At 47.6% G+C, this 27,671-nt stretch overlaps 2 protein-coding genes across 6 annotated transcripts; one reads left to right on the top strand and one right to left on the bottom strand.

The window, feature by feature from the left end:
* Positions 1 to 276: 276 nt before the first annotated feature.
* On the bottom strand, positions 277 to 12,511 carry WDR13 (WD repeat domain 13). 3 transcript variants are annotated; one of them, XM_083420170.1, is made up of 10 exons: positions 12,122 to 12,511; positions 9,161 to 9,247; positions 7,190 to 7,430; positions 6,206 to 6,315; positions 5,812 to 5,942; positions 4,937 to 5,244; positions 4,344 to 4,524; positions 4,113 to 4,254; positions 3,800 to 3,918; positions 277 to 3,570 (listed from the first exon to the last, which is right to left on the bottom strand). In XM_083420170.1, exons 1-10 carry the CDS (start codon positions 12,199 to 12,201, stop codon positions 3,386 to 3,388), a joined length of 1,584 nt encoding a protein of 527 aa, XP_083276296.1. In that variant the 5' UTR covers positions 12,202 to 12,511; the 3' UTR covers positions 277 to 3,385. The 3 variants fall into 3 exon arrangements, with proteins under 3 accessions (XP_083276296.1, XP_083276297.1, XP_083276298.1); XM_083420171.1 differs by lacking the exon at positions 12,122 to 12,511 and adding an exon at positions 10,618 to 11,166; XM_083420172.1 differs by lacking the exon at positions 12,122 to 12,511 and adding an exon at positions 9,791 to 9,925.
* On the top strand, positions 10,020 to 27,671 carry LOC310667625 (outer kinetochore KNL1 complex subunit ZWINT-like). Of its 3 annotated transcripts, none has more exons than XM_083420385.1 (10): positions 10,020 to 10,216; positions 17,119 to 17,218; positions 17,336 to 17,447; positions 18,925 to 19,091; positions 21,380 to 21,436; positions 21,541 to 21,692; positions 23,048 to 23,219; positions 23,296 to 23,435; positions 26,114 to 26,273; positions 27,261 to 27,671. In XM_083420385.1, the coding sequence occupies exons 1-10, from the start codon at positions 10,149 to 10,151 to the stop codon at positions 27,339 to 27,341; spliced, it is 1,209 nt and encodes a 402-aa protein (XP_083276511.1). In that variant the 5' UTR covers positions 10,020 to 10,148; the 3' UTR covers positions 27,342 to 27,671. The 3 variants fall into 3 exon arrangements, with proteins under 3 accessions (XP_083276511.1, XP_083276512.1, XP_083276513.1); XM_083420386.1 differs by lacking the exon at positions 10,020 to 10,216 and adding an exon at positions 15,332 to 15,429; XM_083420387.1 differs by lacking the exon at positions 10,020 to 10,216 and adding an exon at positions 16,789 to 16,982.

Raw genomic sequence — 27,671 nt, 5'->3', positions numbered from 1 at the left:
AACCACTGTATTTTGGAAGCTGTGATGAAGCTTTTTAATTATGACTGACGAAATGAATTAGATGGTTGGGTTCCTTATTTTGCTTGTGACATATCATCTTGTATTTCCTTCTTTGAAGCAAAAACTCAGATAACTTCAGTGTGTGTGGCAAGTGGGAACTAGAAACCAGTGTTAGCCTAACATATTCCAGAAAGTCATTCCAGTTCTTCAGCTCATTCACTTGTTTTGAACTACAAAAGGGGGTATACACTAAGGTTTGGAATACAGAACTGAGGCTTTACTAATTTCAGGTAATTTTATTTAGCATCCATTTTCCATGTAGCCGTCATTCACACAAGTAATCAGTTGTATAAATCCGTGGTAGGGAACTTCGAGTCTAGGGGCCAGGCCTCTCTATCCTACTTCTGTAGATAATTAAATGGGACATCTCTAGGGGCAGCCCCTCTAAACTGAGAGTTCACAAAGAATAAGGATACTAGGTTTGGATGCCATGTTAAATGAAAAAGAAACTAGCATGTCATGTGTGGAGAGGAAGTTAAGTGTTTCTGCATTTTCATTTAGTGTGCAAGGTGGAGCTTGATCCTGCTTTGCTCTGTCCATTTCAGGGGAAAGTCCCTGGCCCTACATCCTTGTAAATCTCTCTAAGAAATATCAGAAGTCTATTCACACACTTGTTCATTCTTCATTGCTTAAAACTGAAAAAAGCTTTTAGCGCCATCAATCCTGCTTTCATTTTAGTGAAATGCAACGTATTTGACTTTCACAGTGTAGAAACTCAAGAAACTGCTTAGTATGATGCTATGCTTTTTTGCTGACTGAGGTTATCTGTTTTTAATAGTTGCATGCCAGGCAAATATGTAATAGGTGATCTTTCCCCCATCATTTTCATTTCCACGAGCTGAATTTCTGCATGTCATGCAACTATTACAGTGTGGTGTGGAAAAGCAGTCCGCTTCCACCTCTCTCAAAAAGGAGAATGCTGGTAGCATCCAAGCTCAGGTGCCATGCAATTCTTGCCAGAAGAAAAGGGCACTCCATCATTGGCCCATGGCAAAGGAGACAGGTCTGTGCACATATTTAAGATTAATAGTGTTGTTCATTTATTCCTAATGAAACCGTGAGTTACAACTGACGTTTGTTATTGGTTTGCCACTGGTAGTTTCTTTGAGGAAGACAAATGGTGAGCTCTGGGTAGTCTGAAAACAGCAAGGCCAGGAGTAGGAGCAAGCTTTGCTCCTCCCCACTAAAGCATAGTGAGACCAAACTGGGCCATTGTTTAGGTTATTGCGTTGTTGTCCAGGTTGCCAGTGTGTTATATTTTTTGTATCGCCATTCATGTGCCCGAGAGATTCCAATGCCGTTAAAAACATGTAGTGTAGTGACTACACTTGGAGTGCTGTCTACAGTGCTGGTTGGCACATCTCAAAAAGGTTGTTTAGTTTGAGAGGATGCAGAAAGGCTGAACTAAATAAACTGAGGTTTAGAATACTTCTTATAATAAGGAAAAGGCTATGGTGCTTGGGGCTTTTAAGTTAGGGTGGGAAAGCAAGTATGAGGGTATGACAGGAACTTATAAAATTGCGTAGTGTGGAAAAAGTGGGTAGAAATACAATTTTCCATCCTCATTACACTGGAACCCAGAGTCATTCAATAAAGTTGTTTGGCAGGATATTTTGGAATGACAAAAGGAGGTTCTTCAAACAGCACTTTTTCTTTAAAAGTTTGCTACCACAAGTTGTAATGATGGTCACAAGCTTAAATGTCTTTGAAAGGGGATTTGCCAGATTCATAGAGGACAAGGCTATTGGGCTACTAGTTTTGAAAGCACTATTTCCTCAAGATTGGAGGAAGTATGTCTCTGAATCTATTATTGATCTTTAGCGACAAGGCTATTCTTCTCATGTCTTGCTTGTGGGTTTTCCAGAGGCATTTGGCAGGTCAAAAAATGAATGCTATTCTAGGCTGCATCAACAGAAGTATAGTGTTCAGACCAAGGGAAGCTATACTACTGCTCTATACTGTCTTAGTCAAATCACACCTGGAATGCTGTGTCCAGTTCTGAGTGTCACGATTCTCTCAACCCTGCAATAGGCTGTGCAATCTGTTTGATGCAAAGATGTGGCTTGCCACCCTGTGTACAGGGTCCCCTTAGCTCAACTCATGTTCTTCATAAGGTGACTGATGTGGTACCTATGAGGAAATTTGAAGCACCATCCCATCAGCTCTTACCTTCCACATACCTGCCTGAAAATCCTACCACTTATTTTTTTCAAGTAAAAGTGAATTTAGAAATCTTTTCTCCTAGTCCACAGAAAGAACAAATTTGAGGAAAAAGCAACTATCACAGCCACAATACAGAAGAGTTTCAATACAACTAACCCCCTTCCCTGTTACAATGCCACACATGCTGTGGAAGATAAGTGGCAAAAAGCAACTGCATTAAGTAGCTGCAAAGTTCAGTTTAGCAGACTCTACTCCACCACCTGTTTTTGAATACAGTTGTCAGTAATGTTCCAGATTGAGTTTCTTGATATTCCAAAAACATTCCTAGTAATATTTCAAGCAAGCTGTGTTGGTGTGCAAGCAAATCTATTCAGCACCTGCAGTTTCCTCTTCCCGGTAAGCGGAAGACATTTCATCACTGGTAGCTGCTCCTGAAACACATGCCAGAACTAAGAGCCCAATGTAAACATGAGCTGCAAGATTTTTCATGTTGGAGGGGAATCTGTCCACAAAGTTGTAGCTGCAGAAGTTCACATGTCCAACAGGCACACTAATAAAGCGGGCTGATCCTTCCAAGTTGATGGCTCAGTCTGGCACTTGAAGGAGGCAAAGAGAAGATGCAGCTTTCTGGAGTTTGATGTCCTTGGTATTTCCAGGAAGGAATGGACCATTGCAACAGCAAAGTAGTTATGCAGCAGCAAGGAGCAAGCTACTACTAAATGGGAGCTAGGACCACTAAATTTCATGCTCGTGAGCCAAAGAACCCATGTAGTCCCAATTCCTATGCTGCCAGTTGGCAGAGAGGCTCTGCAGCATTGTTTACCACCTTCCCTTTTGGCATACATTGTGTTCAGTTGATTACAGCTGACAGCAACCTGGACATCTAACACATAAACCACAACAGAAGTAAGCCAAACTTCTCACAGGATAACCTGCATCCTTTGTCTGCTATACAAAATCCCACTAATTGAAAACCTGGGAAGAAATGGATGCTGGTTCACTGTAAAGATGTTCTCAGTACTTTCACAGCTGCAGAAGATATAAATAAAACTACCAGCAAGAGGAGGACAAATGGTGTTTAGGATTCCTGACTTTCACCCAGGCTGTCTCCTTCAACAATGTTGAGTGAGTGTACTTCTTTCCACTCATCAGGGGAGAAATGCTACTTCTGTTCTCTTTTCCAGACAATAACCATGCCTTTGGCATCACTGGACGCCAACAGGCTCTCATCACAGTTAAAGCTGACATCCAGCACAGCAGCACTATGACCTTGTAGTTTGTTGACTATCGCCTTGGTAGCTCGCTCCACGTCAAAGAAGTAGACACACATATCCTCACTGCCGGTCACTGAAATGCACAAAGAGAAGTAATTAGAGAGGACAAAAGCTTCCCTGTTTGTTTGTTTTTTTGTGGGGTGAGGGGACTAGGCTCTGCAAAAATTATGTGTCATACAGATTAGCTGCATGCAGGAGCAGAGTTGCAGGCAAGGAAGTGACAACCTGCAAGAAATTCCAAGTGAGAATGTCTTGTCCAGCATCCCCTTTACAATGAGAGTGAACTCTCATGGGCATCATACCAATGCAAGCTCCCTGGCGGAAGGACATGAGGGGGCAGAAGATGCTGCGGACAGGATGCGAGCTCTGCTGTATCTGGAAACTTCTCTTAAGCTGGAGTGTCCCTTCGTTGTCCACTACCCTGTCAGGAAAAAGTAGCCAAGAACAGACAATGGATAAATAGCTCAATCATAGCAAACTGCTTCTCTGCATCTGCATTACACAAACATGTATCACATAATCTATCCTCTAATGTGGGGCTCATTGGCACTCTGCACATATGAGTAGAGCAAGTGTCTGTCTTCCAGCATGGCAATGCCATGGAAAGCCCCTCACCTATATAGCAGCAGCTTGTTAATACATGCATTGATGAGGAGGGAGGGGTCCCGTGCTTCTCTGCTGATCCAAGAGCGGGCTGAGATACTGGTGATAGAACTGCCCTCGTTAACTACCAGCCGTTTTGCCTTGGTCAGTTTTCCTGCAGGGGGGAAGAAGGAAGCAGAAGGCTTGAAGCCAATCTGTGCTAATTCTTGTCCTTAACTATGCTCCCCATCCCACTCCACTCACCTGTTGCCATATCAAAGAGGAAAGAAAATATGCTGCCTTTGTCATCTCCTGCCCAGAGGATACGGCCCGGGGAATCAAAGGAGAGAGACAGCACTCGGCCAGTTAGCTTGCTTGAGCCACCCTTCACTTTTTTCCCTGTCGAGATGTTCACCACATGGAGGTTGTGCTTTCCATTCCCCACCTTATGGACAAATAAAGATGTCAGTTTCATACTATTCTACGGAGCAGAAGAATGAGCAACAGGCACACACTCTTCCTTTCATCTTACCCCCAAGAGACTCTCCCCTCACCACCATTTGCTTAATTATGGACCTGAAACACCTAGAGGAGAAAGTTTATGTTTTAATCTGTGCCAAGTCCCTTTGACTTGTGACCAGACTGCCTTTGCTTCACCCCCAGCAGTACTGATTCCAGTCCCCATTTCTTTTGATTCAGCCCACTTATTCCGTACTTACATCATTTGGGGGTGGGGAGAAAGGAAGAAACCTCAACTGTATGCAAGCACATGTCCCTTGTAGGGGAAAGGCCCAGTGCTTTGTTTATTAGCTCAGGTGGAAGTGGGCAGGGTCACTATATCCTAGGCCTTCACTCACCACCGTGAGATTATTGTTCATGGGCTGGAAAGTGCAGCAGAGCAGCTCAGAAGCATCCGGATCTGGAATTTCCCGGATGCACTTGCCATCCTCTGTAGCCCATATGCGCATAGTGGCGTCAAGGGAAGTGGAAACAATGATGTCGTTGGAGAGGGACCAGGCAAAGTCCGACACGCCACGGCTATGTCCCTTCAGCACCCGCAGCACCACAGGGGGAGTTGGCACTAGCTGGCACACAGAAATGGTACCGTCCAGAGAACAGCAGGCTAATAGGTGTTTGTCATCATTGGCAAACTGAACCTTGGGCACTGGGGAAGAAAAGGGGAAATGGGTGTTAGCCGGATGTTGACAGCAAAGGCAAGAGCAGTACCGGCACCCACCCTCTAAGAGGCTGACAGTTTTAAGGGATTCTTAATTATTTCCATGCACTCCAGCTACAAATATCTCTCTGCCAGATACCACTCAGAACACGATTCCCTTCTTGCATCAACACAATTACAGAGCTCTCTAAGGAGCATTTGAGGAAGGCTGTGGGGGAAGGGAGGCTTTGTGTTAGGCTACTTAATAGTTAACAGCTGCACTTAAGCATGCTTATCAGCAAAAGAAGCAACACCAGCCTGTAAAGGCTTTTCCAACCCTCCACTTTCCTTTGCTCGCTTCCACCTCAAGAAGGCAGGAATAATAATCTCACTACTTGTCCTGGAGTCGTCTGTTTTGGTTTTTTGCAGGGGTGTGTGGTGTGTCACTTCTATATAGTTCTCTCCAAAACGCAATCTTCATAGTCACCCTGGTTCATATGGCCAATGTGATATCAAAAGACAAGATGGAGACAGTTAGTAGTTACCCCATGACACCTTAGCAACTGCTCTACTCACCAGCCTCATCTACGTGCTGGTCAAATATATGGTACATGCCAGCAAAGGCGTAGTTCTCACTTAGGGTGGTATCTCCAGCCATTGCACGGCTGGCCTCTGCCACCGAAGTGGGGACAACACTGCCAGGGGGTCTAAAGGAAGACACAAGACATTGTTATGAAATAAGCACACAGCTTGAACTTTCTTTCCAATGGAATGGGTGCTGGGGGGGGGGGGCGGGGAGACCAGTATGGGAGCATAGAGCTTTTGTCCTGGCTGCTTCACCTGTACTGGAGTCAGAACAGCATCCAGGGTTCTGACAAAAACTTGGAAGTCAAAGAATTGGCATGCACCAAATGAGCAGATGAATGCCATGCCCGCTTTTAGCCCCAGATTAGATCTGTCAGCCTTATACCTCTCATCGTAGACAGCTCGGTTCATTTGCGCCTGCAGCTGGTAGGACCCTCGGCTGACAGAGCGGCGGTGGCCTCGGGCACCCAGTGCCCTTGGGTCGTCATCAAAATCCTGTGGCACAATGCATAAAATAGTTACATTGGAAGATAGCAAGGAGCTAGATGACATACTATGCTGGGTGCATTACTGAAGGAAGCAGAGACAGGCGTATCTGCAAGGTCAGGGATTCCAGAGAGGAAGCAATGAGAAGATGAGGAAATGGACGCCAGCACTTAAGTTGCAGAGTGCCTTTATAAAAGACTCAGATTTCTAACCTGTGCTTCTGTTCCCTCTGTTTTGTTTGTCTATTTTCTAATCCTGATGACTAAAATTGTGTCGGGAGGCTTTTAATGAAGGCTCTGGAACCTTTGCGGAGGGAGGAATACCTCTTTAACTGTGCCCGTACCTTGTTCTGCTCTCTACATTCCCATTTTTCTTGTCTGTTTTCCCAAATCTGCCAAATTTTCTGAAAATCTGACTATTGGGATTGGAATTATGTGAGCGGCTCTATACAAATTTACTCTGCGTATGTCTATTTTACGTGCCATGGGCATAGACAAGTTTTTTGTTAGGGGGAGCAGAACCAATGTGGTTGGTCAGTTAAGTATTCCTATTCTTTTACTTGATCTGGAGGTGGGAGCTGCTCCTCCCTGCCCCCCGGCTATGCCCATGGCACATGCATAGTTTAGCTTTGGCTTCCCTGAGGGACAGATTACACACAGCCCTGAACCTACTGGACAAGAATACTGTGCTGCACGGAGTGGGAGCCGAAATGCTCCTGTGTTGGCAAGGAATCATTCTCTCCTCTGAGCAAGTGCTGACCTCGTCAAAACTATAGCCCTCTTCCCACCAATGGAATAGGCTTCATTTAAATGCATAATGTCCCGGGCCAAATGCACAGGGCTGGTGTTACTCTCGTCGTCCCCCCCCGGCTGCCCTTGGTTACCTCCATGCGGTCAAGTGTGGTACGACTGCTTCGGACAATGCTGTTGCTGTAGGCACGGAAGCTGCTCTGCTCTGAGAGGGGGCCGTAGCGCTGGGCCAGGAGCTGGCTGCGCAGCCGCAGGTACTGCTTACGGAGCGAGGGGTCGTAGCCGGCCTTGGCGTTGTCCCGCAGCAGCTGGCTGCGCCGGCGGATGTACTGCGTGCGGAATTGCGGGAAGGTTGGGGTGCGGTATGCGTTGTACCTGAAATAGGGGTTGGTGCATCAGCTGCTGGAAGCCTGAGCCTGCCGCCTTCTAATTCAGCTCACCCTGCTCTCCTCTGATCTTTAGCATTGTGCTGGGGTTAGCACCAACTGAACGGAGAGAATCTCCTTCAAGATTCCCCTGCAGCACAGTATCTTGCATTGCCACGCTGTGGTCAGTACTCCAGCTGATAACACTATAATGGCATTATGCAATATATTTGAGGCCACCAAACGAAAAACATTCAACAACTGGAAATAAAATCCCTTTGGTAGAAAGTCGGATTTGAGGAACCCACCCAACCGCCATCTACCTCTAAAATATTGATATTTTGCTTCTAAAACTTAGTTGTCCAAAGACACAAGACACTGACCCTTTCGCAGGACATGTCTTTAGTGGAGGTTTGATCCTATTGGTCTTGATACAAGCCTCCCCCAATATAGGAAGCACCCCTAAAATGAGATTTTTTAAAATCACAGCTGTCAGAGCTGGCTCTAGGTCCCAGCTCACAGAGGACCAACGCTAGCCGGTAGTAATGTACAAAAGTCTTTATTGAAGTACAGTTTCCATTTTCAAACCGGAGCACCCCAGCTCTACGTCTAGGGTTTAGACCGGCGAAGCTCCATCTGAATCTCCGCCCCCTGTACACCAGTTTAAGATTCTAGCCTTACTCCACCTCTTCCGTCTCTCCCTTCTCCTCTGGGTCCTGCTACCCCCCGGTGTCCCTTCCTTCCTGGATTCTTCCGACGCAGACGTTGACCCCCCTGACTCCTCCCGCTCTCTTCGGCGGGCTTTAGGACCTGGCTCCCTATCCGGGCTGCCCACTGCGCCGCCCTCCCGTACATTTGAACTTGGCGCGCGCGCGCAGCCTTCAACCTTCCTCTCGACCGTTTCCTCGCTCCCCGATGGAGGCGTGGCCAGTCCTGCCTCATGTCCTCCCGCTGGCAGCGCGCCGCCTGATCCCGATGCCTGGGACTCCTCCCCCCTACTGCCCTCTGGTGTGGACGCTGGCCCTGATTTCCAACTGCTGTTCTCTGAGTCCCCTCTGGCCCCTTCTTCCTGGGGTGTCCCCCTAGGCACCCCCCTTGCCCTGACCATGGGAGCCCCTTTCTGTGAATCTTCCGATTCACTGGAAAGACTCAGAGACCTCGGACCGCTGTCATCGCTGACATTTCCTTCGGACTCCTCCCCCTCGCTCTCCATTTCCTCCCTTTCCTGTGCCTCTGCTCCTGAACCCCTGACAACAGCTTTTCTACATATAAGAGTATGATTTTATACAGGCCTGGTTGGGAAGAGTGGAATGCAGCCTATATTCAGACCAATATGGTAATTCCTGCACTAATTGAAAGTGCGGCATCAAAAATGATTGACTCACCTGGAGAAACTACCAAGGGTAATTGTGAAAGCATATTCATAACTATTGTTGATGTTCCCACCAAACATGGATCTAGAATTCTCACACAAGACACCCATCTCCCTGAACAATTAGACAAGACTGATTTAGCTCCTTCTCTGGACTTGCTCTTCCCATAATAACATGGGGAACCCTGCAGGATCAGACCATCTTGCTCAGCATCCTTTTCTTACAACGACCAACCAGATGCTCTCTCCTCATTTGTGATTCCCAGCAATTGATATGCAGAAGCACACGACTTCCACCAGCACAGGTAGACCCCAGCAGCACAAAGCCCTGCCCAAGACCCCTGCGGGCCCTACTCCTTTACACTTACCGTGCGTCTACAGCCAACACTTGCTGCCACACTGCTGCCATGCCCCACACTGCCACTGGCCGCTCAGGGGAGCTTGTAAGTGGGCGTCTGCAATTGAGAGGTCACAGAGAAATCAGCTTCAGAGATGGGCACAGAGAGGGATTAAAGGCTTGCGCAACACGATGGCCCATCCATGAGCATGCAACTTCCAGGCCAAGAGGCGCACAGATGGCTATGACAAAAGAAGCCTTAGCTGTGATACTGGCCATAGGCAACTGACGGGGAAGGCACACTCCCCTCCCACAGGAAAAACAGCTCTGTGACAGTGCTTCTGACAAGCTAAGGAAGAGCCAATTGAAGCAGATGATGGGACTCGGTCACCAATGGGTGTGGTGGTAGTATTTTGTTTCCTGCAGAATAAGGGAGAGCATGAATTGTGCGTCCCACATACGGGAGCCACTGTGTAGTCTGCTGACTTGTTTTACTGGGAGGGAAGAAAGGTTTGGATTTGACACTGATGTTCCCTCCACATAACAGAGAGCACTAATACAGGGAATGGATATGGGCCACAGGATTGCAAAAGGGATTGCAAACCGTCCAGTCAGGAGACCTGCAGCATGACTCTCATCTGCCCCCTCTGCAGATTATTACCTTAATAATTATTGGCAGTTCTTCCCAGGGAGGAGTGCCCCTCCCCTACAGTGGCTTTGCAAAAGGGGCCCAGTCCCCATAGCTTAAGAAATTGGCCATGCCTGCATTAGAGCATCCATATGAGATAGATAAGAGTGAACCCTAAGCCAAATCCAGCCTTTTGCACGGTGCCATCTGGTCTCTAATATCCCACCACACGCTCCCCTGAAAAGAGGAAGGTCACAGGGGGATATGCACCGGCATAATCTGCGACAACTGGACTTTGCAGTGGGCAATTTTTGCTGGGTCTTTCCTCAAAAGGGGCCTAATTTCTGATTTTGGGGGAGGGGGTGACGAAAAAGGGAAGAACGGGCTCACGATGCGGTATGATATCACGGGGATGAGAAGCAATGACAGCCTGATTTGCTGGAGGAGCGGAATAATCCCGTAAGCATTTTTGATGGGAGGAGAATTAATTCCCTTTTACGTGGGGGGTGGGGAGAGATGCGAAGGGAGAAGCGACGTTTTGGGGGTGATGGCATGGGCTGGTTACTATGGTGATGAGAAGAGGAAGGGGGGATGAAGGAAGGCAAGGGAGAGAGGGATGTGGATGCGCTGAGAAAGGGCCTGTGTCCGCGGGCTGCCCCGAAGGCAGGGAGACCACGGGGTCTCCATGGCGACCACCTCGCCGGAGAGGCGGGCGAGGCCAACCTTGCAAGGGGCGGGCTCGTTTCCACGGCAACCGGACCCGGGGAGAGGGAGGGGGGCCTCATCCTGCGAGGGCAGCCGGCCGGAGGGTCGGATCGGGGTCCCGCGGGTGGAAGGGGCGCTGGGGACGCGGGCGGTACCTGCAGCAGCGGCTCCCGGGTCCTCAGCCGCGGCGATGGCCGGCAGCGGCAGCAGCAAGAGCAGCGGAAGAAAAGGGCGGAGACGACGAGGAAGGCGGGAGGAGGAGCACCGGCGGCTCCAGCCCACAAGGCGCGGCGGCGGCGGCGGCGCATGCGGGCCCGGCGGCGCCCGGCCCTTCCGAGGCGGAGGTGGCCGGGCGCCGCTTAGGGGACGCGAGTGGCAGGCCGCCGTCAGCCGCCCAGAGGTTGCTCGCCGGCCTGGCTGCTCAGCTGCTGCGGTGCGCGTGCTCCAGAGCACGTGCAGAGTGCAATCTCCCCATCGGGGATGAGGAGCTCCGGGGGCGGGGCGGGGGCGGGTAACTGGTGAGATTTTCAAAGCGGACGCATTTGTAAAACAATAACACAGAACTCCTCCTCTGCCCTCCCCCGCGCCGCTTCTCCTTCCTCCACTGCTCCCCCCGTCTCTGCTCCTTGCAAAGTTCATCAAAAGGGGCTTAATCCAGCCTCGACGTCGGAGCCACTTCCGCTGTCATAGGAGCCAACTCCTAGGGACCGAGGTCCCTCCACCCACCTTCCATTAAAATATTTGAGGGAGACAGACGCCCCCAAGTTGATGGGCATTGCCATTCAGATAGTGTGCGCGTGCTCGGTTATGTGGGGCGGGGCTCACCTGCCCCACCCCCAGTGTTTTATTCAAGTTGGCACCCCTGCCCGTAGTCATCACAAAGTCCCAATATGTGTTTGGAGGGGGGGGGGATTTTGTTGTTTTGCATATACTTGGGGAAGCTTTGCTGAAACTGCGTTGCACAAAAGTGACTCCTAGAACTGAACGGAGATGGGGTAGTTGGAGGTCCAATATAGTTAATAATAATAACAGTAACAGTAGTAGTAGTAGTAGTAATAATAATAATAATAATATACCCCGCCATCTGGGCAGCTTACAACACGTATAAAACATAGTACAATAAGTTGCATAATAATATTAACTATATAGTACTGCTAGGCTGCAGAGTACCCTTGCATCTCACCCTAAGAGGTTCGTGCCTAGAAGGGCTTGCAGTCTTCATTACGGCTAGGGAGTAAGTGGGGAGGAAGAGACCAGAGGGAGGGAGGTGCAAAGGCAACCGAGAAATACCAGTCTCCAATTCAAGAAAACAGGGTGGAAGGAATTTGGGCGATGCCAAACCCTTGTATAGCCAGTTGCGCCTGCTAACCCTGCCTGCCTCTGCGCTCGTCATTTTACAAACTGCTCTTGTGCCACTCTACTGATTGAAGAGCTCTGCGCCCTTGCAGAATCTCTTGTTTACGGTACCAAAGCGATCCAGAGCAAGGAGAGCAAAAAAGGATGGACTAGTTAAATATCAAGGAAAGAAGCAGGGAGAGTTCAAGCAGGAGCTGTATGCCAGCAAGCATTTCCTGTAAAATGTCTGTACAAAGTTTTGCAAGCCACCCAGCCAGAGGCCACACCAGGAAGCTCAAGGGAAAACAAAGCAAGGAAACTTACTGGAATCTCATCCAGCTCGAGTTGCCCCAGCTGCTGCCACTCACGGAGCTTCTTTTCCTCCTCTCCGGATTCCACTCCATGGCTTTCCCCGGGGAAGCCAGATGCACCTGCTATGCTGCAATCTGGGCCTTTGTAGAGAGGGTGGGGCTGCTTGGGAAAGGAACCGGTGATAAGGAAGGCCAGTTCTATCTGTGTGTGTGTGTGCGCGCGTAAGTAAAAAAAAGTAAGTAGTTCAAATTCCTGGAGAGCCTGGTATAAGGCTAGGTGCCTCAGAGAGGCATCTATAGGCCACCTAGAGTGGACTATGAGATTTTATAATTACAGCCTGAGCTTTATGTTCATTTTCTCACAAGTACAGCCCCGCTGCTTCCAGTGAGATGCTCCACTAAGCGCTTACAAGAACTGCAGCCTTCATACAAAGCTACAGCTAAGTTTGCAATGTATTTATAGCCCCAAACATCATTTATTTACTAGATAAGTAAGGCAAGAAGAGAAGGTGTTTTAACTCTAGCCGGACTCACAGAAGTAAAGCAAGATGATTTTCCTAACATGGAGAAAAGTGGGAATAAGAAGCTTAACTACGGGAGAAGTTAGAAGAAAAAGCGGCAGCCTTAAAAGGCAGCATCCCCACACAATCTTACATGGAAGTCAGACTCCCTAAGCGCTGTGGAACTTCTTTCTGACTAAACATCCATGGGAGCTGTAAGTTGAAGATAAACCAGAAGTTCGTAGGACCAGAATAAAATGCAGGAAAGAACTAGGCTTATTCATAAAGAAGCTGACAGACAAATGTCTCACAATTATGAACCACAACCCTGGATTTTATCCTAAGCTCTTAATGAGGAATTCAGGGTGAGAGGCACAGAAGAAAAAAATATGCCAAATTCTTCAGTTTCTTGCTACAGCTTCATTGTGACTATACCATCCAGAGTAACTTTAAAATATACATAATACGCATAGCTGCCAGCGTTTCCCTTTTTTAAAGGGAAATTCCCTTATTCCGAATAGGATTCCTCTCAAGAAAAGGGAAAAGTTGACAGCTATAATGCACATTCACCTGGGAACAGACCTTATTCAACTCTGAAAATTACTTTTGAATAAACATGCCTAGGCTCATGCTGTACAAATGCCTGTCAGTATTGCTGTCTAATTTCTTTCCAATTAATGACACCAAAACATCTCCCAAAGTTACTTTAAGTTAAAAAAACAAACACTTCACTAAAGCTGGTGTGCTTAGATGTTCCTTGATGGTGGCCTGCGCCAGGAGGACCCTCTGGGAGGTGGTATTCCGTATCACACCATCATCTCTTGTGAGCCGCCCTGAGACCTCCAGGTATAGGGCGGTGTATAAGTTGAAAGAAGGGTGGCGCTGTGGGTAAAACCTCAGCGCCTAGGACTTGCCGATCGAAAGGTCGGCGGTTCGAATCCCCGCGGCGGGGTGCGCTCCCGTCGTTCGGTCCCAGCGCCTGCCAACCTAGCAGTTCGAAAGCACTCTCGGGTGCAAGTAGATAAATAGGGACCGCTTACTAGCGGGAAGGTAAACGGCGTTCCGTTTTGTCTGCGGACAGCGCTGGCTCCTGGCCTTTAGAGTGAGATGAGCGCACAACCCTAGAGTCTGGCAAGACTGGCCCGTACGGGCAGGGGTACCTTTACCTTTACCTTATAAGTTGAAAGAAGAAGAAGAAGAAGAAGAAGAAGAAGAAGAAGAAGAAGAAGTGGGTGGATGATTAATGGTGGCCCAGAGCATACTTTTGGAAGCCTTACTAGTGGGCATACTCACTATGGGTGGTATCCTGCTGTCATTGACACCCAGGGAAGGGACAGTGAGCAACACCAGGGAAAGTAGGGTGTTTCTAGGACTAAGGTTATTTTTGCTGTTGGACACTGCATGTTGTTTAACTAATCTTGTTATATTTATAACACTGAAATGTCATTTTTTGTATGTTATTATATTTCATATTTCATATTGTTTTGATATGTTATCATGAAATTGTTTTTGTAGTATTTGTTTAAAGTGCATTATTGTTTTCTTTGTTGTAAGCTGCTTTGAGCATGATTTTTGGGGTGTGGGAAAACAGCATGCAAATAAAAGGAATGGATGGAGGGATGGAGTAGACACACACATTACCAATTTTTTTTATGCCCTTAATTGTGACATGCACCCAAATGAAGCTCTGGATCAGGCAGAATGCATCGACATCTTGTAGAGGGCACTGTCCATTTCCTTGAGTGTATTATTTGTTTTGGACAGAAGCACATATTGGCGGGGGGTGGGGAGGGGGAACCCCAATTATTTCTAAATATTTTGGCTATTTATGGTGTTCATGGATGCCCTCGACCATTCCATTCACCCGTGGGAAAGCAGGATACACCACGTCACAGATGATGCTCTGCCATCTGCTTGGGCATTATTCTTCGCCCTGGCCCAAAGCAGTTTTTGAGATGGGGATCCCCTCCGTTACCCTTTTATGATGTTTATGGGGGTCATCACGCATTTAGGAACATTTTACAAGCAGTCGACTTCGGAATGAATAAACGTATTGCTGTGCTTGAGGAGGGGAGTCCCATGACGACGCAGATACATAGCATGAGTTAACCCAAGCTTTATTTCTGGGGCTGAGGGCCATATAAACTTTGCTTTTCATGTTGAGGGAACTGCGTACAGTACTTTCGAAATCTCGAGCAAATAAGCAACTGGGAACCAACTTCAGCAACGTGTTCAAATGCAGACGAGGAAGTGGGCCTGGGGGCTGCCCATTTTCTATTTTTTTATTTAAATGTATTTTTATTAAAGATCTTCTTGATTTTCAAAGGTATGTGCAATGTCTCTCGTATTTTTTTCCACCTAACACTTAAAAAAAACAAAAACAAATCGGCTTCATTTCTTGAGACATTATGCCTATTTTCTATTTAATCTCATTCTTTTGAGATGGACCCCTTCCCCAGCCTCGGAAACGGCCAATATGTCTCTTTTAGGCATTGAGCGTCTGCTGCTGTTGTGTTGTTGTTGTTGTTGTTGTTGTTGTTGTGGCGCCCCGACCGCCTCCAGCCCCGCTTCCCTCCTCCCCACAATCCCTGCCAGACGCCTTTCTCAAAATGGAGGCGAACGTTCATTTCGGTCGCCGCCCATCTTCCCCCCTCCGCGCCGCTTCTGTCCAATGGTGCTGCGGGATCCAAGACACTGGGCGGGGCATTGCTTGGTCTCCGAGCAGCGATTGGTGCGCTTGGCGGGCGGAAGTGGACTCAAATGAAAAGGCGCGAGGAGCGCAGCGACATTGAGCGGCTATGGCGGCCTCGGAGGCTGCGGAGTGAGTGCTGTTTATTTGCCACTTATTCCCAAGAAATAGGGATATTCTTAAATATATATATATATATACATGCTCTGGTATCTCTTCAGCTGGTATAAATCTTAGGGTATTTTAATCTTGTTTTAGTTTATTGCACGCGTAACATATATATGGCAAACTTTTCCTGGTTTTATAGTCTTGCCTTTTTGTGAACAGCCTAGGGCTTTTTTATATTTGGAGCAACCAGGCGGTGTATCCATTTTATTAAACAAATAAATGCATTAAAGCAATATGGGTGAAATGCTCTTGTGCTAGTTCACCGGGCGACGGATGTATTTGGGCTCCAGTGGTTAAAGGGCTTCTGGGAGCGACAGGACTTTGCTTCTCTGTCTCGTTAACGCACTAAATTTTAAAAATCCATATAATCTCGAGAAGTTTAACATCTTGGGACCGGTTTACCTACGAGTTCACCTAAAACCACCATTTATACATCAAGCAGACTCGTTTGGGAGATCTGCGGTACTTCCCCCGCTTTGCACTTAACTATTTCGTTGGGCATTGAAGGAAGAATGGTTTTCATTTGTATATACAATATATATATAAATACACACATGTACATATCTTTGGTCCAGCTTGCTTGCGAGGTCGACTAGCCCTCCCTGTGCCCACTCAACCGCTCTGAACTGGGGCTACTGGCACTGCAGCAGGTGCCACATAATACCCATTTTATGCGCTTGAACTTGATCCTTTAGTTTGGCAGTACCTGCTAAAAACATTATTCTGCATTTCCCTGGTTTTTACTGCTGCATTTGCTTGAAAACATTATAATTTCAGGGGGCTGGACTAGGTGACCTGCAGCTTCCAACGCTATGATTCTATGAATTTTCCACAGACGCTTGAGTGTTCCTTGAAAGTTCATCAGGGGGTTGTTTGCTTATAAAAGTATATGCCTCATAAAAGAGCTAATAACAATATGTATAACAAGTAAAACATAAAACGCCATTTAAAAACCAGTACAAAATCATCATTAATCAAGAACATATTAAACAGCAGCATAGGCTTGAAAGGTTTCTCAGTGAGGTAGTGAAACAGCAGGCAAGTTTCCCTGTACAGAACAACTTTCACGTCATTTCTGACCACCTGAACAGGTATATTTATTTATTTTATTGCATTTATATCCCACATTTTTACTGCAAGGACCTCAGTTCTGTGTATGTGGTTCTCCATCCCCTTTAATCCCCATAACAACCCTTTGAGGTGGGTCAAGTTTCATGATTGTGGGGATTTGAGCCCTTGTCTCCCAGATCCTAGTCCAACACTTTAACCATTATACCACATTGGTGTTAGGTGTGTTCAAGGTGTTGCTCCCTGTTTGCATAGAGCAACTCTGAACCCTGGTTAGCCTGGCAAGTATCCCAGCTGAGCTGGATGTATGCCCTTGGCGTGGGCATCTTGTGACCTCCAGATGTTGAACTACAACTCCCATTAGCCTCAGTGTAGCCAGGGGTCAGGAACAATGGGAGTTTGTAATGCAACAACATCTGCAGGGCCCACATTTGCCCACCCTGGACTAGGTAAGAATATGACCTTGAATCTTTCACCAGTATGGAGGGTTGCTGTGCCAGCTGAAATGTTTCCTTGGGACATATGAAGTTTTGAAAAGTGCTCTTTTAGTTTCTTGATGTTATGGTTTCTTCATGTCCGCCTTAGGCTTCTTGCTCGGGTGAAGGATGCACTCGCCTTTGAGAGCCAAGCCCAATATGGGGTGGAGGCTGACCTACCACCTCAGGTTTTGGCTGAGCATGCCGTGGTGAGTAGTAGCCTTTTTTCCTTTGGAGGGGATGCTGGCTTTCGTCTTGGCTGGCTCAAGGGGCGGAGAGCTCCCAGGGTGCTGACTTGAACCCTGCTTTTGGTGCGTGTTTTCCAGAGCACCAGGCACGCCCACAAGTTTATGCTGATGCAGCTGCAAGTGTTGAAGTTCTGTCTGGATTTCCTTGATTCTGGACTTTGCGTTGAGAACGCCTCCAAATCTTCTGTTCGTGAGTATGCATGCTGCACATGTCACGGTTTTCTATGTGTCCAAACTAATGAGGGTGAAGCGTGAGCCAACAGGCAGCTAAAAAAGCCAATGCAATTCTGGGCTGCATCAATAGGAGTATAGCATCTAGATCAAGGGAAGTAATAGTGCCACTGTATTCTGCTCTGGTCAGACCTCACCTGGAGTACTGTGTCCAGTTCTGGGCACCACAGTTCAAGAAGGACACTGACAAACTGGAACGTGTCCAGAGGAGGGCAACCAAAATGGTCAAAGGCCTGGAAACGATGCCTTATGAGGAATGGCTAAGGGAGCTGGGCATGTTTAGCCTGGAGAAGAGGAGGTTAAGGGGTGATATGATAGACATGTTCAAATATATAAAAGGATGTCACATAGAGGAGGGAGAAAGGTTGTTTTCTGCTGCTCCAGAGAAGCGGACACGGAGCAATGGATCCAAACTACAAGAAAGAAGATTCCACCTAAACATTAGGAAGAACTTCCTGACAGTAAGAGCTGTTCGACAGTGGAATTTGCTGCCAAGGAGTGTGGTGGAGTCTCCTTCTTTGGAGGTCTTTAAGCAGAGGCTTGACAACCATATGTCAGGAGTGCTCTGATGGTGTTTCCTGCTTGGCAGGGGGTTGGACTCGATGGCCCTTGTGGTCTCTTCCAACTCTATGATTCTATGATTCTATGTGAATCAAAGTATCTCTAGTTTGCATATTAATTTTGAAAAATATCCCTGCATTGTGGATTGCTTAGTGTAGTTAAACCTGTTTTTGGATTCACTCCCATGGAATTGTGCCATAGCGTTGCACCACTGCTTTCCTCCTTGCCGTATACAACCTTAAACTGTTTCCAGGGCCAAAATGGGGGGGGGGGCAACTTACCTGTGACCCTCCAGATGTTGCTGGACTACAACTCCCATCATCATCACCAGTCCATGCTGGCAGGTGCTGATGGGAGTTGTAGTCCAAAGCTTCCAGAGCCTGCCACGTTGGCCACCCCTGAATTAGGAAATGGGCTTTTAGTTTTTATTATTTCATTTATTAATTTAAGTTTTTAAATTTAAATTTTTAAATCTTTATATTTTTATAAATTGCCTTGCATTTATTTCCCACAAAATAAAATAAAAATCAATGCAAAGCAGGAAATGGCTTTTTTAAACTCCCCAGAAAACATTCTGTGCTTTCAGTCCAAGAGTCCAAGCTGAGCAGTGCTGAAGTGTGCTCTGTGGAGCTACATTTCTTCAGCCGGTGACTGGTGGGTGTATTGGGCAAGCTGGTTTAATGAACATCAGCCTTGTTCCCTGGAGAGTTAATTTTTTTATTGTGGCTGGTCATAGTGTGGGTTGGAAACTCCTGCTTCTACTTCTGGTACTTTGAGAAATTCGGTGAAACGACTGAGGGTGGGGGCACATGTACCGCCTCCTCTGTCTCCAAGGCTGATCTTGGGCTTCCCGCCGCCGCCTCTTTCTCTTGCAGGACAGGAGGTGGCTGAAGCGAAGCAGGAGTGGAAGAAGCTCAAAGCTGAGTACCAACAACAAGTGGAGAGCATCAAGAAGGATGTGCCACAACTGCTTCTCAAGCTGGAGCAGGCGCGGAACCGAGCTCAGCTCTTGGAAGAAGCTCTGCAACGCTACCGAGACAAGGTGCTTTGCTGATTTGGGGGTGGCGACGGGGAGCCTGGGATGGAGTTGATTTCTGATTATAGCAAGATTGGTGAACCTGTGGCTCTTGAGATGTTTCCAGACGTCAGCTCCCATGGTCAGAAATGGTGAGGAATGGTGGGAGCTCTAGCGCAACCAGACCTCGAGGCCCAGAGATTTCCTGCCCTTGGATTAAAGCAAGCTGCCCATAGACAAGATGCTAAAGCCAGGGTGGTCTAGACATCTCCCAGCAGAATTTTGGAGGTCGAAGGAGGGGAAGGCAAAAGATTCAGGCAGCACATTTGGTGGAGGGAAGCTTAAAAAGTAATTATTAGTATTAGTATTATTAAATTTGTATTCCACCCTTCATCCATAGATCTCAGGGTGGTTCACAACATAAAATTACAATATAACCCCCCCAAAAGTGCATAATAGAAATGAGAACAAAAATAAACCAATAATCCCCCCTCCCACTGTTGGAAAACGCCCTGGGGTGCCCCTGCAGCACCTGAACTCCGAGCGTCCTCCGGCATGCGCAGCACTGGAAAAGGCATTTTCCTTCTTCTCCAGTGCACTTCAGCGACATGTATCAAATGATTGTTGTTGTTTAGTCGTTTAGTCGTGTCCGACTCTTCGTGACCCCATGGACCAGAGCACGCCAGGCACTCCTGTCTTCCACTGCCTCCCGCAGTTTGGTCAGACTCATGCTGGTAGCTTCGAGAACACTGTCCAACCATCTCGTCCTCCGTCGTCCCCTTCTCCTTGTGTCCTCCATCTTTCCCAACATCAGGGTCTTTTCCGGGGAGTTTTCTCTTCTCCTGAGGTGGCCAAAGTATTGGAGCCTCAGCTTCACGATCTGTCCTTCCAGTGAGCACTCAGGGCTAATTTCCTTCAGAATGGATACGTTTGATCTTCTTGCAGTCCATGGGACTCAAATGATATATGTACACTAATCTTCTAGCATAACACAGCAAGAAGACATCGTAGAGCTAATCTACGTATTTTTTTACACACTATGTGCAGACAAAGGATTCATGGCGTCGTCTCTCTCCAGCTCTGAGAGACGAACAGGTCACAAGTAAAAGCAAAAGTACAGTACAAATACTACATACAGCGGAAGAGATAAGACTGTCTTCCGTTCCAATACTCTTCTCAGACAGGCATGTGATTTCCACCAATCTCACCTGCAGCATCGGAGGCGTGAAATACTAACACTCACAACACATTTAAAAGGGCATCAGATTTCTCTTACAAGGTGGCGAGGTTAGTAGATAAAACATAGAAGCAAAGGGGGCAGCTGACACAGATCTTAGCAGTTCTGCTGCTGCCTGCTTTTGAAATGTGTGCCCAGAATGTCTCTGGAACCAATGCTGTGTTTTGGAATGGTTTGCTTTACTTTGGTTTGATCTTTTACACTAAATAATGAAAAATAAAAGAGATCCCCCCCTTGCATAATCAGCCAAAAGACAAAGGTTTTCACCTCTCCACCAGGTACTGCTCCACATCTTTGCTAAGGAATAAGGCTGTGTAAGCACCTTAGATTTAAAGCATATTAAAGGTAAAGGGACTCTTGATCATTAGGTCCAGTCACGGATGACTCTGGGGTTGTGGCGCTCATCTCGCTTTATTGGCCAAGGGAGCCGGCGTACAGCTTTCGGGTCATGTGGCCAGCATGACTAAACCGTTTCTGGTGAACCAGAGCAGCGCACAGAAATGCCATTTACCTTTCCACCGGAGCAGTACCTATTTATCTACTTGCACTTTGACGTGCTTTCGAACTGCTAGGTTGGAAGGAGCAGGGACCGAGCAACTGGAGCTCACCCTGTCCAGGGATTCGAACCACCGACTTTCTGATCTGCAAGCCCTAGGCTCTGTGGTTTAACCCATAGTGCCATCCGTGTCCCTTAAAGCATATTACTCCTCAAAATGACGCCACACGCATGCACAGAAGTGGTGAATCGCGACCTGCAGACGCGGGTTGCGTTCTGCCCAGGTTGCGAACGGGGCTCCGGAACGGATCCCGTTCACAACCAGAGGTACCACTGTGCCTGGTAGCAAATTCTGTAGTTTAACCACATGCTGTGTTCATTGGGTTCAAATTCAAGAAGCCCCTTAGTAGCCAAAGTATTATCATGGGGGGTGGGATGGAGTACACCTTCCCTTTGTTTATATGTCCCATCAGGGGTAACGCATGTTTGTAAGCCCAGCAAACAGTGTATATTGATAAGGCGTAGGTTGTGACCCAGCCATTTGGGATTGCTTCACTTACTTATTTTGCGCTTCCCTTGTAGAAACTGGAGATGGAGGAGAAGGCGAGGAGCGCTCAGAAGAGGCTGCAGAAGGAGCAGGTGGGGCTAACAGGGCAAGTGGAACTAGATCTGAGCTGGTCCGGAGTGGGGATAGCAGCTGGTTGAGTCCCTTGGCTTGATCCTGGTTGCCTCTACCCTGGCAGGACGCCTTGTGTGAGCAGCAGCGGCTGCTGGAGGAGCGCATGGCGGAGCTGCAAGGCAGTCTGCAGGCGCAGCGTGAAGAGCTGGAGCACCTGCAGAGGGAGCTAGAGGAAGAAGAGCGCCAGGCCCGCGCATGGCAGGAAGAGGTCCAGAGGTGAGGGCGCTGGTTCCGGCTGCGGGGAATGGAATCTGAAATGTGCCCAAGAATGCACTTGGGACTTGGAATAGGGACTAAAGGCCACCCCTTGATTCCATATCTGCCGTTGGGGTAGGATATGCCCAGCTACCCCGCCATTGAAACTTAAGGTTCTGCTCATGCGAGGAAAGATGCATGCTTGCAAGCGTGTGGGCCTTGCCTCTTTTCAGCTGGGCAGCCAGAGGGTTGGCTGAGAAATTCTGGGGTATCCTTTGTAGATGTGTGCAGCTCCCTGTAACTAATGGCGGTTGAATCAAACTATGCATAGTAAGGGAATCACGCCACCATATTTTTCGCTCTATAAGACGCACCAGACCATAAGACGCACCTGGTTTTTGGAGGAGGAAAAGAAGAAAAAAAATATTCTGAATCCCAGAAGCCAGAACAGCAAGAGGAATCTGCCTTCTGGGATAGCCATAAGCCAGGACAGCAAGTGGGATCGCTGCGCAGCGATCCCGCTTGCTGTCCTGGCTTCTGCCTTAGCCGCGCACAGCCTCTTCCGGGCAGGGGGAGGAAGGCTCGCCCAAGAGTCGCGCTCCCTTTAAAGAGCGTGTGGGGCGTTTAAAGAGCGTGTGGAGCTCTTGGGGGCTTTTCCCCGAGGAGGGAGAAGGGCAGCCCTTCTTCCTCTTCAGGGAAAAGCCCCCAAGAGCCACACACACACACTTCATGTGGCTCTTTATATAATTTTTATTAACAGGCCAATCAAATCACATTAATTCCAAATTACACAGCCAAATTTTAAAATTTTTGTTGGGGGTACCCATACTTCAAGCTCCGAACGGGATCCATACATCTCTCTTGCTGCTGCTTTAATATACACAGTTCTGTCCAAATAGTATTCACCGTTCTAGTCCATCTTCTCTGTTGTTTTCCTCATCTTCTTGTTTTCTTTATGATCTCTGATAGTCTCCAAAAGCGGGTTCTTTAAAGGGAGCGCTGAGCAGAGCCTCCCACCTGCATTCACTCCATAAGACGCACACACATTTCCCCTTACTTTTTAGGAGGGGAAAAATGTGTCTTACAGAGCGAAAAATACGGTAATTTCTATAATTCACAGGTTACCTGCAGGTTACCTGGTGCAGAGTTCAGATTTTGTCTGTCTGGAATACTCATTGCCTTATTTTATAGCATGGGTTAAAATCTTCAGTCTTAAGGCTGCCTTTAAAAGGTTGGGGGTGGGAGGAAGGAGAGAAATTCAGCCCTTCACTACTCCAGCCACCACCCAGACTGCTCCACCATGAGTCTTGTTGGAGATATGCCTCCAGATTTCCGCCTTTTTGTTGCCCCGCCCTGGACTTGTTCGTTGTCCGCAGGATCTCTGACTTCCGGTCCCTCCTGGAGACTTTGCAAGGGGTCAGACTGCTTTCTGAATCAAAGAGTGACCTGGAGTTTGAGCTGATCTCCCCGGCCCAGCCGGGGGCTGCCACTCCCCACGCCCTGAAGCTGCGCTTGCACTGGAGGGACGATGGCAGCGTCATGCTGCAGGTGAGTCGGAGCGAGAATCGGGTTCTGTCCTGGAGCGGAGTTTTCAGACCGCTGACGATCTCCTTCTCCCGTGCAGAGCGACAGCCCTTTCTTCCCTCCCTCTTTGGCGCTTCCCGAAGGCACTTGCGGCAACATCAGAGCCATCGTCCTGGAGTTGCAGAATAGCTACTTCCAGCAAGCACAACTTCTGGCTGAGATTGAGTTGCTGCACAGCTGGTGAGCTTCCTTGCTTTTGTAGAGCTTTTGTAGAGCCGTTTTGGGCCTCTGGAGTTCCTGGTTGAGTTGAAGTTTTTCTGTCTTTACACAGAGAGGAAGTTGCAGGGGCTCAGCACCAGAGACCATGCTTTGATTTATTTCCTGGCGTCTCCAGTTTGGAGCATGTAGGGGAGCGGTGCAGAGACGCCTTGCCAAATGAAGCAGACCAAGTAAAGTGGGTTGGATCGCAGGGGCTCCAAAACTGCCTTGGCAAGCCTGCTAGTTTACCTGCTCAAATTGAATTTATTTATTTATTTAGAAATTTACGCCCTCATCTTTTGTCAAGAATAAATGCAAAGCAGTTTGTAAAAAATATAGATAATACATATAAAACACAAGAAAAGCAGCTGACGTCACTAAAATCAATTTCGCGTGTTGAATTCAAAAGCATAACCAAACAGCTATCAATACTAGGACTGAGTTTCTGAATTTATAAGGAAGAACTATTAAGATGAGAACTAGGAATAGTGATTTAAAAAATTCCTTACAGTAGCACCTTAGAGACTAACTAAGTTTGTTATTGGTATGAGCTTTCGTGTGCATGCAGTAACAAACTTAGTTGGTCTCTAAGGTGCTACTGGAAGGAATTTTTTTATTTTGTTTCGACTGCAGCAGACCAACACGGCTACCTACCTGTAACTAGGAATAGTGATGTTAATCTTTCTGTGTCTTTATAGAGGATATTATAATGTGCAGTGAGGAATTGATTGTTTTGCAATCAGAGGTGTATCCTTTATTGTTGGCAGTACATCTTTGGGTCTACTGAACTGTGTAAAATTTATATATGATAATAATACTGACTTGTGTCCGATGTTGGTTCCTACTCAGAGTTGGTCCATTGAAAGAATGGACATGACTAATTTCAGAGGCTCTGCTCGGAGTAAAATTTAGTTGGGTGCAACTGAGCTGTATTGTGAAATTGCTTTGAGATACTCATACTTCAGAGGAAGCAGTTCCTAAATAAGTGAAATTGACATATTCAAAATAGCAGGATAACATAATTCAATAGAAAAGCAGGGAGATGTAACTTTTCACCCACACTGCAAGGTTGGCAAAATAGGAAGGTTTTAATTGCCTGCCTGAAGCTTGAGAAAGGGGGGGGGGGGGGCTGGCTTAACCTTTTCCAGGAGGGGAGTTAACAGCATGAGCACTGCAGAGAGAAAGGTTGGCGTTGTTAAGACTAAAGTGCACACTGCTCTGTTTCTTGGCCAGCTTCCAGTTTTTTGTGAATACGTCCCTTCACAGTGATGTGAAATCGACACTCCTCTGATCACTTGATAGCTTCTTCTTTCTTTGGCAATCACTCGTAGCCGAGTAAGATTGTCTTTCATGAACACGGTTTTAACAGTGAGTCCATAAGTGACTGTGGAGGCCAATTCTGGATCCGCACGTCCTTCCACAGTGGGGACATGGGTTTCTGGGAAGGAGTTGATCACGGTTAGGGTTTGCTAAATGCGCCTTCCTCTTAGCACGTTTCTCCCTTTCATCCTGAGTTCAAGCATCTTCAAAGTCCATGACACCTTTGGTAAAGGCTGTTCTCCAATTGGAGCGTTCGCAGGCCAGTGTTTCCCAGTTGTCGGTGTTTATACAGTGGTACCTTGGGTTAAGAACTTAATTCGTCTCAGAGGTCCATTCTTAACCTGAAACTGTTCTTAACCTGAGGCGCGCTTTCACGAATGGGGCCTCCTGCTGCTGCTGTGCCGCTGGCGCTTGATTTCCATTCTTATCCTGGGGCAAAGTTCTTAACCTGGAGCAACCACTTCCTGGTTAGCGGAGTTTGTAACCTGAAGCATCTGTAACCGAGGTACCACTGTACTACATTTTAAAAGATTTGCCTTGAGAGAGTTTTTAAACCTCTTTTATTGATCACCGGCATTACGCTTTCCATTTTTAAGTTCGGAATAGAGTAGTTGCTTTGGAAGACAATCATCAGGCACCCGCACAGCATAACCAGTCCAATGAAGCTGATGTTGAAGAGTCATTGCTTTGACACTGGTGATCTTTGCTTCTTCCAGTACACTGGTATTAGTTCGCCTGCATTGATGCAGCTGTTAAGAGATATCTGTTTTGATGTGTCTTCAGACCCCAATTGGGATCTTATCTTTGTCAGAAACTCAGATGGTCTTCTTAACCAAGCCACACTCTCACCTTTTCACTGCTCTTCTGGCTGGTTCGAAATACAACTGAGAACACTTGGAGCACTGAGAGTGTGTGTTTCAAGCCATTTGGATGAAAGCAAGGCTGGAAAAGAATGGAATGAAGGCTGTGAGATGCCCTCCACCCACCAAAACATATGTGAACCTAGAAGATTCTGTTCCCTTTTAATCCCTTTTCATACTTGTTTAGGCACTGCACAGAATAGAGACATGCCAAGGTGTCTGTCCAGTGGGCTCTTAGTAGGGATTGGCAGCTGGCAGCCTTGGGGCTGGGGCCAACCCCTGGCATCAGTGAGGCTCTCTTGTGCTTGCTAGCCGTCACTTAGGCATCGACCTGCCTGGCCTCTATGTGCAGTGGGGATTGCTGCGTTCAAGGGAATGCCCTCCCATTTTGGAGGGAGGTTGTATTTCTGTCCCCATTGACTGTCTCCATGCCAGCCATTGCTGATGCCTTAACCCCCCCCCCCGCTCTTCCCTCTGCAGTTTTGCTATTGATTGGCAGCAAGAGAAAAGGATTCTGAGTTACCTGAAGCCCAGCTCCACTTGTAACCTCTATGTGGAGCCAGGATACCCAGCCAGCGGTGGCATCTCCCTCTGCTCAGTGAAGGTTCAGAGTGGCACAGTTGACGCAACTTCCTATAAGGTTAGCGCTTGGTGGTGATCTTGAATGGGGGTAAATGAAACAGCAGGAATTAAGACTCTGAGGAGAGGAGGCTGTTAAAATCATCGACCCTCTTGCGCCCAGCCATCGCACTTGTCTCTGTTCTCCTGCCTTCTGGCTAGAGATCTATTTGGGGTAGAAAAGTGGGCACCAAACATTGGGGATGTGCATGGAAGTGCAGCTGTAAAGAGGGGTCAGTGTTTCTGCCCATGCTCATTCTTGGACCTTTGCTTCCAGCCCTATTAAGCATAGCTGCACTTGCTCCCTAGGTTGTTAGGCATGCAAATAGAAATGAGGGTGGGCTCAGTAAAATGGCTGCCGATGTCCCCAAAGAATGGAGTGCTCCTCTGCAATTCCTAGGGGAATCATGGTTTTGGGGGGGAGAGGGGCCTCTTTCTGGGTGAAAGGCTAAAGGTCCCTCATCTATAGGCTTTTGCTTGCTTGCTTCTCTGTTTTCTGGCTGTAACCCTCCATCTCAAGTTAAAAGTGACTCAAAAGGACACTGCGGTGGGGTCACAGAGGCATGAGATGCTTTTATGGAAGATACCAGAGGGGCAGTGCCCTTCTCTTTGTTTTAAGCAGTGGCATCAAACTCTCAGTAGCCTGCCTTGCACCAGTTAGATGAGATTCTCAGATTCCTGGGAATCCACTTCCTAGGAGCTCCTTGTGGTTTCCTCAGGCTGTGTGGTGTAGTAGTTAAGAGCGGTGGACTCATAATCTGGTGAACCGGGTTCGCTTCCCCGCTCCTCCACACGCAGCTGCTGGGTGACCTTGGGCTAGTCACACTTCTCTGAAGTCTCTCAGTCTCACTCACCTCACATGGTGTTTGTTGTGGGGGAGGAAGGGAAAGGAGAATGTTAGCCGCTTTGAGACTCCTTCGGGTAGTGATAAAGCGGGATATCAAATCCAAACTCCTCTTCTTCTTCTGAGCCCTGGCCATGATGCACTAATCTTCTTTCTTTCTGGCAGCCCCCTCAGGAGAGACCTTTGCTGCGGGACTGGCTGGAATATCTCAGTGCCGTGGACTTCAACGCTCCTTTCCTTGCCTGAACAGCTGCTCTTCCCTCTGCCCAGGCAGGGTGAAGAAAGGTTTGGGACTAGAACCTTGCCTAAGGAGCTGCTCTCCTTGCCTCTATCCTGGGGAAGGAGAAGAGACTTAACCAGGGACAGCTGCATTCTCCTTTCTTGTGATGGCCCATTTCAGTTCCTCCCTCCTCAATCCCTGGTCAGTTTTGATAGCTTTGTCTTGAGTGGAACTTCCTCTTGTACATTTCAAGCCCCCTCTCATCCTCATATGTGTTTGTGTCTGACTTTACTTCTAAACATTCTGAAACTTTGCTGTTTTCTGTTCAATAAAACCCAGCATCAAATAATTAAAAA

The sequence above is a fragment of the Podarcis tiliguerta genome (assembly GCF_965153285.1).
Source record: "Podarcis tiliguerta genome assembly, chromosome: 17".
In the NCBI taxonomy this organism is placed as follows: Eukaryota; Metazoa; Chordata; class Lepidosauria; order Squamata; family Lacertidae; genus Podarcis; species Podarcis tiliguerta.
The sequence above is the reverse complement of the archived record's forward strand: the minus strand, read 5'-3'. Positions and strand labels throughout refer to the sequence as shown.

Coding starts and splice junctions, on each gene's coding strand:
- LOC310667625 (XM_083420385.1), top strand. CDS start 10,149: ATGCGGTATGATATCACGGGGATGAGAAGCAATGACAGCCTGATTTGC. Junction 10,217..17,118: donor TGGAGGAGCGGAATAATCCC/GTAAGCATTTTT, acceptor TGTCCGCCTTAG/GCTTCTTGCTCGGGTGAAGG. Junction 21,437..21,540: donor AGAGGCTGCAGAAGGAGCAG/GTGGGGCTAACA, acceptor CTACCCTGGCAG/GACGCCTTGTGTGAGCAGCA.
- WDR13 (XM_083420170.1), bottom strand. CDS start 12,201: ATGGAGTGGAATCCGGAGAGGAGGAAAAGAAGCTCCGTGAGTGGCAGC. Junction 7,431..9,160: donor GTGTTGGCTGTAGACGCACG/GTAAGTGTAAAG, acceptor CCCCTATTTCAG/GTACAACGCATACCGCACCC. Junction 3,919..4,112: donor AACAAGCTGCTGCTATATAG/GTGAGGGGCTTT, acceptor TTTTCCTGACAG/GGTAGTGGACAACGAAGGGA.